Source organism: Solea senegalensis, linkage group LG10, assembly GCF_019176455.1.
Source record: "Solea senegalensis isolate Sse05_10M linkage group LG10, IFAPA_SoseM_1, whole genome shotgun sequence".
NCBI lineage: Eukaryota > Metazoa > Chordata > Actinopteri > Pleuronectiformes > Soleidae > Solea > Solea senegalensis.
This window is the reverse complement of record NC_058030.1, coordinates 8,194,678-8,207,457: the sequence shown is the minus strand read 5'-3', so window position 1 is coordinate 8,207,457 and position 12,780 is coordinate 8,194,678. Positions and strand designations below refer to the sequence as shown.

At 40.9% G+C, this 12,780-nt stretch overlaps 2 protein-coding genes across 2 annotated transcripts in view; one reads left to right on the top strand and one right to left on the bottom strand.

Moving 5' to 3' along the window:
- lsp1a (lymphocyte specific protein 1 a) overlaps positions 1 to 7,616 on the top strand; it is a 29,481-nt gene extending 21,865 nt beyond the window's left edge. The window contains exons 9-13 of the mRNA XM_044036478.1: positions 330 to 467; positions 777 to 872; positions 1,563 to 1,652; positions 1,792 to 1,909; positions 6,879 to 7,616. Coding sequence (XP_043892413.1) covers positions 330 to 467; positions 777 to 872; positions 1,563 to 1,652; positions 1,792 to 1,909; positions 6,879 to 6,901 — 465 coding nt within the window. The 3' untranslated portion in view covers positions 6,902 to 7,616. The remainder of the gene's footprint in view (positions 1 to 329; positions 468 to 776; positions 873 to 1,562; positions 1,653 to 1,791; positions 1,910 to 6,878) is intronic.
- prr33 (proline rich 33) lies at positions 2,209 to 10,472 on the bottom strand. The gene is made up of 3 exons (XM_044036433.1): positions 10,353 to 10,472; positions 9,908 to 9,955; positions 2,209 to 6,522 (listed from the first exon to the last, which is right to left on the bottom strand). The coding sequence occupies exon 3, from the start codon at positions 6,505 to 6,507 to the stop codon at positions 3,634 to 3,636; it is 2,874 nt and encodes a 957-aa protein (XP_043892368.1). The 5' UTR covers positions 6,508 to 6,522; positions 9,908 to 9,955; positions 10,353 to 10,472; the 3' UTR covers positions 2,209 to 3,633.
- Positions 10,473 to 12,780: the final 2,308 nt, after the last annotated feature.

Here is a 12,780-nt window from a genome sequence, read left to right as displayed (position 1 = left end):
GCAAATGGCCAAGATGGACGCCAAATCAAAAATTGAGATGAAGACATGGTCTCAATTGACTTTTTTGTTCGTCCTGGGCTTTGACGTGTTCCCGCCAAGTTTTGTGTAATTTGGTGCAGTTTAATTTTGGCTTTGTCCTACCAAGTTTTACCTATGGAGGCACTACCAAGCCATTTTGCACCACATTTTCACCAATTCAGATTTACGTGCCAATTTTCTTCCGCCTTCACCAACAAATGTGATTCTTTGGGGAGATACAATAGGTCCCTAAAAAAAAGTAGTTTTATAAAAATGCTGCACCAAAGCTGTTGTTGGTTGTTGTTTTGCAGAACTCACAGGAGTCTCGGGCAGTGAAGGCATCACTGACAGACCTGCCCAGCTCCCCTGAGGTTGTCTCCTCCAAGAAGAACCTGTTTGAAGCCGGAGAAGCCTGGAGCCAGAGTCCCATCAAGGGAGCAACCAACAAGGTGAGAAAACATCCAGAAACATGGCTACTCCCTGCCCACACGCTCAACAACTGGGGTTAAATGATACATCTGGTGTCCTATTCAACTATAAAACTCCCAAATGTAGTATGATTATTATTCCCAGTGGGAAAAAAATGTAAAACCAGGATTGTGCATTTTTTCACTCAATCCGTCGACCATGTCAACATTAGTCTAAAATGTTTCTTCTTGTAAAATAAAAGCAGCAGACTGAGAAACTATGATGTTTTCATCTCCCAGATTAAAAAAAGAAAGAAAAGGATCTCATCTTTTTGTTGTTTTCTGAATCAGGATACTGATGGTATAAAAGTGGGCGTGGCCAGCCTGATCACCCAGTGGGTAAAAGGCCCCTCAGACGGCGGGAGACAGTCGCCGGGCAGACCTGCAGTAAGTAGCAAACATTTAATTCTCCTCCCTTGGCTCCCATATGTCACACTTGTCAGTGTTTATTATTAAAGCTGCTTCCTCACGTGCGGGCTCATTTATTTTTTCGAAACCAAACCATCTAAAAATATCACAGAATTAACTATTCATTCGCTTTTATTTTTGTTTTTTACATGATTAAAAATCTAATTTAAATTTTTTTTTGATAAGATGAAGACTCTTCAGTGTCTTATCAGTTTTTACTGTGTTTTTGCACTGTGTGTGTGCAAGAGAATACTGAACATTCTGTGTTTAGAAACTGAACATGGTGTGACTTTGTGGTCTTTGTGACATAAGGTTGCCCTCTTGTGGAGAAAGAGGATTTAGTTTGCTCCCTCTTTCTTTTAATATCATACATTCACTTAGGAGTAAACACGGAGCTTTCAGCAGGAAGACAAGGTGAAGGGAAACTAATGAGGCAAAATTACCCTAACTGTTTCCATTATATCTACTCAATTTATAAAGAAAGGGTAAATTAACTGAAACAAGCGCCTATATAACACTACACAGTTCATCATGACTACTTCCCAGCACCTCTGTAAAACAGTCTCAGTAGCTGTTAGAGTTAGAGTACAATTATCGTACAGTTTGCTTGGGTACCGCATAAACCTCAGAATAACAATCTTTCACTGCTTATTATTTGATTGTTGCCAGGATGTGAGACCTGGAGATGTGATGCAGAAGAAGAACATGTGGGAGATCATCGGAGACTCGTCTGGAAGGCCGGGCCAAAGAGCCAATAAGGTGATCACATACACATAAACTAAATGTTACATATATATACATATATATATATATATATATGTGTGTGTATATATATATATATATATATAGTCCTCTTTGCACTGTTCCAACTTCAATTGTATTTGTGCTTTGTGTTTAGGGATCAGCCGTTGGTAAAAAGTACAAATTTGTCGTGACTGGTCACGGTAAATACGAGAAGATCCCGATGGACGATGATGATGATGAGAATGGGGGGGAATTCACAAACGGAAAGTCTGGTAAGATGACCAACTGAAGAGCCCATTTCTCCTTGTTATACTAAATCTCCACAGTTCACAATTCAACTGATTCAGTCAGAGTTTTATTCTTGTCGTCCTATTGATTACATTGCTTTAGTGATTCAATTTTAGTCTAGTTTATAGCCTATACTATACAGTGTCAGGTCATTCTGTATTGTCTTCTGTGACTCTCTTTCATTTTAGAAACTATTTATAATTTTGCTGATGTCTTACACCAAAGGTGACTGAAATATTCTCCAGTTCAGCTCAGTTCTAGCTTTCAAAGAAATGGACAAACACAGGGAAAACTTGCCATTTATTTTGAAAGTATCAACAGATTGTAATTCCTTCAGAGAAGAAACACAGGGGAAAAAAAATGTATACCTTTATAAAACTGTACCTGGATTAAGCCACAACTATATCACACACTATCAGATTATTAGAAATAACATTAGAAAAAACAAATCCTAAAACTCCTGCTAAAACCAATGTCACCCAGCAGGGTTATAATAAATTCCTTATCCTGCAACTCAAGAAAACCCTTCATGTATGTTGACCTTAGACCCAACAGTTCAGTGTCCCACTGACCTCCATCATGGTGGTGGCAACTAACACATTTAACTTAACTTACTCTCATAAATTAAAAAGTTTTGTGGTTAAAGAAACTGAAACCACCACAAATCTGGTGTTTTGTATTATTTCATTCTATTCTTTTTTTCTTCTCCTGTTGTCATCCAATACTTTTAGACTGACACTGTGATAACTCTTTTTTATTTAATTTTTTTCTACATTTGACTGAATCACAAACCATTAGTCTCTAACATTCACTAAAGATCCTCCAGTGTGAGAAAGAAAACTACCTTCATCAGTTCTTTGAGTACTTGTCCCTTATTTAAAAAAAAAACAAAAAAAAGATTCTAAACTCTCATTGCTGTTACAGGTTTCAACAATCTCGCTCCTCTCTGCCTTTTCCATCCCATCAGTCTTTTTGAACCTAACTGACATCCCGCAGTACGAGCGTACCTCTTAAAGTCAACCTTCCGTGCCTTACATCCCTGCCCCAGTGACATTATTGGAATCTAGATGGTTTTAAGGTCTTATTTTGTTGTACTTTAAAGAAAGTTAATTCATAAACTATAAGCATAACCATCCACAACCTAAATAAAAAAAAAAATTAAAAAAAAACCTAAACTGAAAACCACATCCCTCTGCGTGTTCATCCATTTAACGAGAGGTCTTACCGTGAGGCAAGTAGCACCATTTTGAATAAAAGAGAATATTTGAAAGCTTATTAAACAGAGCAAAATGATTTGTCTTGAAACCATTACTTTAACGTAAACTTGATTGAACTGACTAAATAACTACGTAGAAACAATCCATTCTCTTAGCAATATAACATCAGCCACAATGAACATTTATTGTGAACATGTGATGAAAGGAACAAATGAGAAGCTCTGAAATTACTTAAAACATAAAGGCTTTAATTTGATGTGATGCCCGAATGACTTTAAGACAATTATTGAAGCTCTCTTGTCCCAGCTAATCCACAAGTATAAACATTTGTGTTGACATCCAGTCACACTAATTCAACATGTAACATTTAGTTAAGTACAAAGTTTAAAGCTGAGGTTTCTACAACACACAGAGACAAAGACATCAGACCTGTACATTAAACATGATTTTTTCTTTACATTATTATTTCAGCTCCTCACACGACACATAACTTAAGTTGAAGTGAACCCCCTCGCTGTTCTATTAAAGTCTTTTGGTTCCTCTTCTTTACCTTTCCGCCCAATTAGACCCATTTCAAACTTTTTCGTGACTGGCTTTGAAGCCGCCTCTTTCAACTTTTTTGCATTAAACTTTGGACTAAAGAGCAGAAGAGGCAGCCGAAAAGCAAACGAGGGTATATCTTTCGTCTCCTCCTTTGTCTCTGTTGTCGTCTCCTTTTCGCTTTTGCTTAACTCAATCTGGTGCATGATGTTTTCTTTGGTGGAAAACATTTGGAACAGTACGGCGTCCCACATCTTTGTTGCCATGGCAGCGCCTTTGTTTTGGTTCTTATCTGAAGCATCTTCAGTGCTCTCATCAGTCTTTTTCACCTCCTTCTGGTCCTGCCCAGTGGTCTCATTCGGAGAGATTTCTGGAAATTTGGGCTCCTCCTGCTCCACCACCATGTGCTTCTTGAGGCGGGACCAACCACTCACTTTCGATTTCATTCCCTTTGGCTTTTGTAGGACTTTAAGAAGTGGCTCAGCTGCAGGGGCCGACTCACCGCCTTCCTTCTTCTCAAGTGCAGATTTAACCGCTGGTTCTGCTTCCTTATCTTGTTCTTTCTTTTCATTTGGTTTTGATTGAGCAGCAGGCGTGTCAGTAGGCAGGGCAGGGGCTGCAGGGGTTGGCTTTGAGCCTTCAGCTTTAGTCATGGTGGAAGTTACTGGCTTTTTTGCTTCTGACGCATCAGTTTTTCCCACTGTTCCAGCTTTCTGTTTGTCAGCCTGGACTGTATCTTTGCCGAACAATTTCCTTACTGCCATCATAGGATCTTTGGGTGGAGGATGTTTTGTTTCAGGAGTTTTGGTTTTGACAGCTTTTTGAACTTGGGGCTCCACCCTTTCAAGCGTCTGTGTTTTTTCTTGTTTTACTGTAACATGACTAAACACAGTACTTGTCTCTCTTGTTAATGTTGTCCCTGAGGTGTCAGATGCCTGTGAAACAACAATAATTGGGATTGCAGGGGTGGTGGGAACCTTCTCCTCTCTAAGACGGGGTTTATCTTCATCTTTGGGATCCTCTTTGACTTGAGACACCCCAGCTATTGAAGGTGCTGTCATAGAATGTCCTTGGCTCATTAGTTTAGACTCTGCAGACCCTTCTTCTGTAACTTTAACCACCTCTTCAGTTGTTCTAGAGATGCCAAATGCTGGAGAGTAGGTTCTGATTCCACCATAAGCAGCATATTCAGCCGGTGTCAAACCGCGATAGCCGGACTTTGATGTTTGACTCACTTGGGTTGGGGTTCTAGGTCTTTTAAAGGCTACAGGAGATACACCAGTTGGTGTTTTTGGTCTTTTATAGCCAGGTGATGCAGTCAAAAGACGGGTTGCCTCATAGGTTGGAGTTTTAGTGTAAGAAGTCGCAACTGGTGTTGTTGGTTCAAAGGTCGGAGTTGTAGCTCTTTGAGAATCAGCTAGAGCAGTTTTGTTCTTTTCGCTTATAATAACAGGCTCAGATTTTGCTTTGGATATACTTTGTTGGATTGGTTGAGTTTGTGGCGTCACCTCTGAAAGAATGTCACCATTTGGTAAAGTTTCACACTGGGTCGCTGACAAGCTGCTCATGTCAGAAGCAATTGTCTGCATGTGTGATTTCTCAGGCTCTACTGTCATTGGCGACACTGCAAACAAGAGCGGATTTGGTCTTGAGATTTCAAACACTGGTGTCGCAGCTCGGGTCACATGATATGCAGGTGTTCTAGGCCGCCCCATTGCAGTTTTTGATGTTTGGAACTCATAAGTTGGTGTTTTCGCTCTAGTTTCAGATGTTGGAGTTGCTCTTTGGATTTCAGGTGTCGGAGTTGCTCTCTTGATTTCAGGGGCAGGAGCGATGTCGATCCCTGCTGTTGGTGTAGTGTTCCTCTTAACTTCTGAAATTGGGGGTTTGCTGAGTAAATCTGTGCCCAAGTTAGGAGGCTGAGAGATCGCAGCTGTGCCTTCTCTGACCTCATACAAAGGGGTCAAATCTAGTTTTGTTCCCGTTTGTATTTTCTTTTGAGGGACTGTGCTTCCTATAGCAGTTAATTCTGCTGTGTCATACACTGGTGGAGTCCTAGATGACTCATAGAATGATGTGCTTGCTGTGTACATTCTTATTTGAGGGACATCAAACATAGGTCTTGGTGACCTTGAGGGTTCGGTTGCTCTGAAAGTTGGACGAGGACTTTTTGGTTTGATGAGAGGGGTCAACACAGTGAGAGGCCGAAGGTAAGCTTGACCTCCTGCTGCTTGATACGGCGCCAGACCTGGACTTGTGGATTTTAATGACGTGCTAAAAGCTGGCTTTTTCACCTCAGCAGCCGCAGATGCGACTGTAGGCACAGAATAGTCTAACAGAGATATTTTGGGTACTGCTGAATGGTCAACTGGCCCCGGAGCTGGTGATAATGCTGAATATGAACTAGCTGAAGTGACCTGCTGCGCGTATGATGGGATTGCCACTGGCTGAGGTGAGAACCTTGCTGCTCTGCCATAAGCTGCACGCTGAGGGTAAGGGGAGGCCACATGTTGATACAGTGGCCTGACACTAAAGCGCGGAGGCTGCTGAACTCTGCTGTAGTAGTTGAACGGTGTCTCTGGAGTCCGGGGAGGGGTAGAGTGGTCACTGTGCTCGAGGTCAGGGCTCGCTTCATTCACAGGGGAAAGACTTGAGCGGAAAGGCGCTGCAGACTGCGTTGCCTGAGTGGAGGCCTTCTTTTTAGCTGTTCTTTTAAGAAGCTTCTGAAGCCGAACATTGTCCTTTCCAGGCTTGGGCAGCAGGGGTGGAGGGTACTGCTGGGAAAGCAGGTCCAGATGGGTGACAGCTCTATAAGTGACAGCCATGAGTAATGCAGCACCCTAGGTAGAAAAAAGAAAATGATTATTATACTAAAATGATGAACCTGTACAGTATATGATTTGTGTCCACACCTATCAATTCATTTATTAGTTATACCACCTTGATTACAGCTACAATGTGTAGCCAGCCTTTCAGACTGACATTCACGCCTACAGGCAATTTAGTGTTGTCACGAACCTGCATGTTTCTATTGGAGGGACCCAACAAGAAACTGATGCTGTACTGTATCATACTGAGAAATACTGATGCAGCAGATGGAGCCTTTATGAACACTGTTCTTTGATCACATTTTAAATTAGGCTAATGTTTTGCTATAGTTGCATATTTAACATTTTCTTGTTTTTTTTTGTTGCAGATTTGTGTCATGGTGATTACTAAGCAGATGTCCTCTCTTCAGGTTGTCCTCACACCATCAGTTGGCTACATATGTCCAACAGAAGCAGCTATTCAATAGTTACAATATTATATTAAATAATTCAATAATAAAACAACGTTCAGTTGGACACACTCAACAGCTCAAATTCACAAGATTTCATCATGAAATATTTGTTTAATTTCCTCTTTGTTTTTGTATTTTTCTTCCCATTCTGTTTCTGTTACATATATATGTCTGATTATGATCTTTACTTAAACACCGCACCCCTGCCCCCACAGTACAATGGTTAGGTCAGTGATTCCTAGTGATTGATCTTGTATGGTGGCATGGAGGGACATTCAAAAAGCTTCTGAATAACAGAAAAATATTCAAATCCTGAAGAAGAATCTGAAAACAATTGGGCTTTGAGTAAACATTGAACGTTTTACATAATGATAAGTCATTTTTTTGGTCATCATTTGGCTTACTGTGCAGCCATGTACCAAAAAGTGGAAGATTTGGTGTGTGTTGCACAATAACATCTATCATATATACACCTGATCTGTACAATCATACTGCTCTGTCTATGTTTTAGTTCAACTCACTGGTTCCTTACGCTCTCTATCTCTTCACTACAGTAGGTGTTTTTCTCTTTTAATGTTCATTTACTGAAATATCTGCTTGTATGTGTTTTGTAACCAAATTTCTATGAATAAATTAAAATAGTTTTCTACTATAGCGGTGCCTGCCGTTCATCTTATTTTTTGATAAACTGTAAATGTTGAATAATCAAAGTGATAATACACAGTGTTTTGTTGTTTTTAATCATCTGCTTTTAAACAACTATTATTAGAACTAACTAACTAAAACTATTTTCATCATCAATGGAGAGTTATGCACATGCAGTGTACTACTACTCTGAAAACTACTAGTACTACAACTCTTCAAAGTTCAAATAGTTTCTAAATAAACTTCTATATATTTCCCATTCCAAAAACGAACAAAAGGTGCCCGGACTGGACTGAGCTGTATGGTACGTAGGCCTGTATCTCCGCGAAGGATTGGCTGATGAGTCATTTGAATCATTACAGCCAATAGAATGACACTATCATCGCCAAAATGAGATTGACAGCACTGTCAGCCAATAAGAACCAGCAGAACGCTGACATGTGATGGAGACAGGCTGCTGCGCACTGAGATTGTAACGCTTCCCCCAGGGTCCTAATGTCCGTTACAGACACCCGGAATGATTTGAGTGTAGCTCAGGAAGTCCGTCTTAACGGAGCGTTGTTTTCACTGTAACATCAACTTTGGATGCAGAAACATCAAAGGTAAGAGCAACTTTACAGCGGTGCCGTATGGAGTTTGATATGTAGTAACTCATGTTGCTGTTATTTGAGCTGTGTTTGTCACATTTAATAGGTTTAAACAGTCTTATCGCCAAGAGTCTCCTGTTTAATTTGATGTGCAACATTCGTGTTTAGTGAAGTATTCCACAATATTTTTTTACCCAATTGGGGGACCCTAAGGTTTGAGGCGATATACTTGTTTTAGTTTAAATGGCTATTCAATAAGATTAGTTGACACTTAATTTTGTAATGGATTGGTGAGTGATTCATCGTTGCAGCCCTACTCCACACATATTGAGGATGACTCACCTCGTTTGTGTCATTTCTGTTTTAGAAATTTTAGCCTAAATTAATGTACACATGCTGAATGGGTTGAAATGTGAAAGTCTAGATTTTGATGGATTCACACACTGTCTGGCCATGACTTCAGTTATTTTTTACTACTTAATAGTCTGTTAAAAGACTGTATGCTTGTGTTACTTGGGTTTATACATGAGACATGAGAAAACTGAACTATACCCAGTGAAAGTGGCCTTCCACTCGATTTCATATTACTGGCCACTTAATGTCAAGTTATAAGACAGCTATTTCTGTATGTTTTTTTGAGTGATAGATTCATTTTGCATTCTAAATACATTTTTATAGTGAACTATATATCGTTTTGTATATAAGAACTTCAAAAATACAAGTGTCTGCATTGATATATATATCTCAATGCAGACACTTGTATTTTTGAAGTTCTCTGAACTATCAAACATCACCAACGTTTTTATTGAGATGTCATGATGGAATATGATGTCATTTTAAGCTTATGTTTCCTGCCCCGACAGAAAAGTTGTTTTTTTTTTTCCCAAAAAAGTTTTTCAGTTGACTGGCCCCCTACTGGCCCCCTACTGGCCAGACCAGATGCTTGGTGTCCCCAAGGTTATTTGAGTTTGAGACCCCTGTTTTAGACCATGTATGTGTTAGGCTACACTTTGCACACTGGACTGAAGCTTTGTTGTGCCGAGATCCTCCTATGTCTTGTCCCACAAATGCATACATACACACACACACATATACTGTACATATATATATAGAGAGAGAGGGTGCTGTATGGTGAAAGTGAATGCAGAGCATCTGACCTCATGACTTCACAGCCTGTGACACTGGAGAGGGCCTCAAAAATATATATTGTCCCTTAATATACCCAATCACATGTCAGGACAAGAGTTAAACATAAGTGAAATGGGAGAAATGAATGGTTAATCTTTCTAAACCTAAAAAAAGTGCATGATACTGTCCAGAGGGTTTGTGTTGCAAAGAAATGATTTCTGACATCATTCAGTCTAATATTCACAGTTTACTATGTATGTCACCACGGGGAAACGTAGGCTGGATCTGGTTGTGTTTTAAAGCCCTACCCTACTGCCCTCCCTGGACCTACTGCCTGCCTGACACATGAGAGTTCACTCCTCCTTTTAAGGCTCTGGAAGGTTTGGTATTTGGAGTGCCTTCAGGATGCAAGTTCAAAAGAGGAAAGTGTAATAATAGCTGTGTAATACAAACCAAGCGGTGCCACAATGGCCTCCATAAGTAAATGAATCTACCCCAAAAAGTCATGTACCGCAACTGAAGATATGAGACTGCACACACACACACAGCAAATCTGGAGTTTGGATGGAAAAAGGATGAACTTACCAGGTAATAACTTGTTGCTGATGTTCAGAGCACCCCAGGTGGGTTCCCCTTGACACAACAAGAGAGAACATTGATTCAAGTTCAATGTCAAAAGATAAACCTGACAAGGACAATTTTATTCCCCACAATTTGAGCAGGAAGATTACATGTCACAGCCTAAACGTGATCATCAGTCACTCATGCCTCATTGCAGCCAGGACAGATAAATGACAGGGCAGAGAGTGTTTTGAAGTAGAAACAATGCAAGCTCAGCCATGCTGGTGCTTAAATGTTGCACTGAGGATGAGCTAAAACAACCCAGGTTCTCCAAACACGCGTCCTTCCGACCTCAAGCTCCCAAGGTGGGGGGGGTCTGTATTTGACAGCAGCTGCTTTCCTAACACTGCTACAGCTTCCCTATTCTCTAGCTAGAGAATAATAAAATGTGTAATTATGGCATGTTTACCTGTGCGACTGCTGCTTGGGGAGCGGCCGGCCGGCTGCTGCCTGCTTGTCCCAGCCCGGAGTGTCAGAGAGGCAGGTTCATGTTGAGCCCAACTCGACCCCCCCTTCCTACAAATGGAAGGAACGGACGCCATGGCAGTCCAAAAATAAATCTTGAGCCCTGTGAGCTGTTTGGAGTGACAGCAGCGTTGTCCTGACAGCAGAGTGAGGCAAGGTGAGAAGCGTTACAACGTCAACGGTCATGGGACCTTAGGTTTCACCACCTCAGGCCTTTAAAAGTGGGCTCTGAGGGCCACCCAGGGGTCCTTTACAGATTTGCCAGTGCTGTGATGGGGGACTCAACTGTATTCATGATTTGGATTCTATAGAAATAATCTTACTCAGGGATGTCAGATATTCTTGGTGATATTAAGATGATATTGATGCACATTTTAATGCTCTAAATATCATTCTCATTGTTTGATGCAGGCAGAGTTCCAATGATGGTGATTAGAGGTTCTCCAGGGAGTTCTAAGGATCTTTGATGGGGTTCTTAAGGTTGTTCCAAAAATTGGATTATTCTCAAATCAACCAGTATGGCCTTGTTGGAAACAAACATCCACAGTGTTGCAAGTTGTTCTTTGCATAAGAAGTCAGAGAAATGTACAATACAGAGAAAAAAGAGACGAACAAACCTTGATAGCTCATGCGCTCCACACAGCCAACGTCAATGTCAGGCGTGTTTGATTTCAGAAAGTTGGATAAGTCGAGTTGTGATGACGAGAGATTTCTGTAGCTGTGCCACAATCCAACAAGAATGAAAGAGTATTCAAGATCCTCGAGTATCAAAGGCTATTTGGCAGCCCTGAACTGTGACTTTCAAGAAAGGTTCCAAATGACACAGGGGTTGGAAATTCAAATGGGATTCTGTTGTTCCTTTCTGTTATAAATCCAATATGATGTAAATGCTGCTTTGGGAATTCTTGATAAATGGGTTTATTTCATCCTTGAAATGATAGCAGTAGAATAGTTCAAGTTACCAAGTTATCAAGTTCCTTCCTTTACAGTTTCCTGTGCCCTTCCAGATGATGGTTACTTGTGATCTTTGTTGATGCTTTCTAATATTTTTGCATTTTCCAATATATTGGTAATGGGTCAGTGTCGGATTTTGTGTTTTTAGGAGTCTTTTATTGAGTGTCAAGAAAATCTTGTGGGTCCTTTTATGGCTTTCAAATGATGTCACAGCAGTTTCAAATGGCTGATGGTGATCCTCGACAGCGGGCGTGTTTGTCCTCCATGAAGTTTTAGTAATCTTTGCAGGAAATACCTTATAAATTTAGTTGGAAAAAGTGTTTATTTGACCATATCACATGTTTACCCCAGTTTGACAAATCATTTTCAGTGTTCCTCACTGCAGCAACTTTAAACTCACAACAGCTCACTCCAACAGGAGTCCCTTGGCCACATGTTTATCTGTAGGGGAAACCTTTGACACTCCCACCCAACTTAGGTGCCTGGGAATTTCTGTTGTTCATTTTGTCACTGCAGCACCCCCTGGGGGAAATTGGAGGATGATTCAGGAAGCCTAAGACAGCTGAGAATGACGGCCATATCACAGATCAAAACATCGAATTAAGCTGGTGTGTTGAATGATTCATGGTGCTGATTGTTTGGACTTACAATTGAAGTGAATGGCATTACTAACAGTTTAAACGGGACCAGATGAGTATTTATATGAGTATGACGGTTGATAAACGTCAGTATAATACATAGCAAACACAGCCTTGTCTCTCAGAATCGTGTTTTAACTGTCACATTGTTAAACTACATCTTAACTCATAAAAACATGTAAACAAGAAGCAAACCAATCATTGCCTTGTGTTAGTGTAGACTACACATATTACACAACTAATGAACACAATAGATTTATATACTTTCAGATTACGGGTAAGAAAAGTGAGAGAGATCAAGATGTCAAAGCAGACGTAGAAGAATATGTTCACTGTCCTTCTCATTCGAGCATATCACTAAACAGCCTGATGGGCGGAGGGGTCAGTGTTTGTGTCTCAGTTGTCTGCCAATATTGTTCTGCACGGCGTATGACTGAGGTGCAGTATGATTTTATATTCTAATGAGACTGTACATTATGTTTAGAGGTTTAGAAACAGCACCTGCCTGTCCTCCCAGCTCTTCTCTCACTCTGACATGAAATTTGCTTGCCTAATGCAGCGCCCCCAGAATAGCAACCTGGAGGCGTCTTGGCTATCCCCTTCTCCAAACTTGAGCCTCCCACCTTAGCATTCGGCCCTTCCATCTCCTTATTGAGTGCCAGCAGTGGGAGGAGGGGGACGCAGTCATGGACCCTGCCCCACCGCAGGTCCGGCCTCGCCTCTCGGCTGGATCCTCAGCCAATGGGGAGGCCGAGCAGATCGAGTGTCACTATAACAGTA

What these genes read in the sequence shown, in the direction of transcription:
- prr33 (XM_044036433.1), bottom strand. Translation starts at nt 6,507, where the DNA reads ATGGCTGTCACTTATAGAGCTGTCACCCATCTGGACCTGCTTTCCCAG.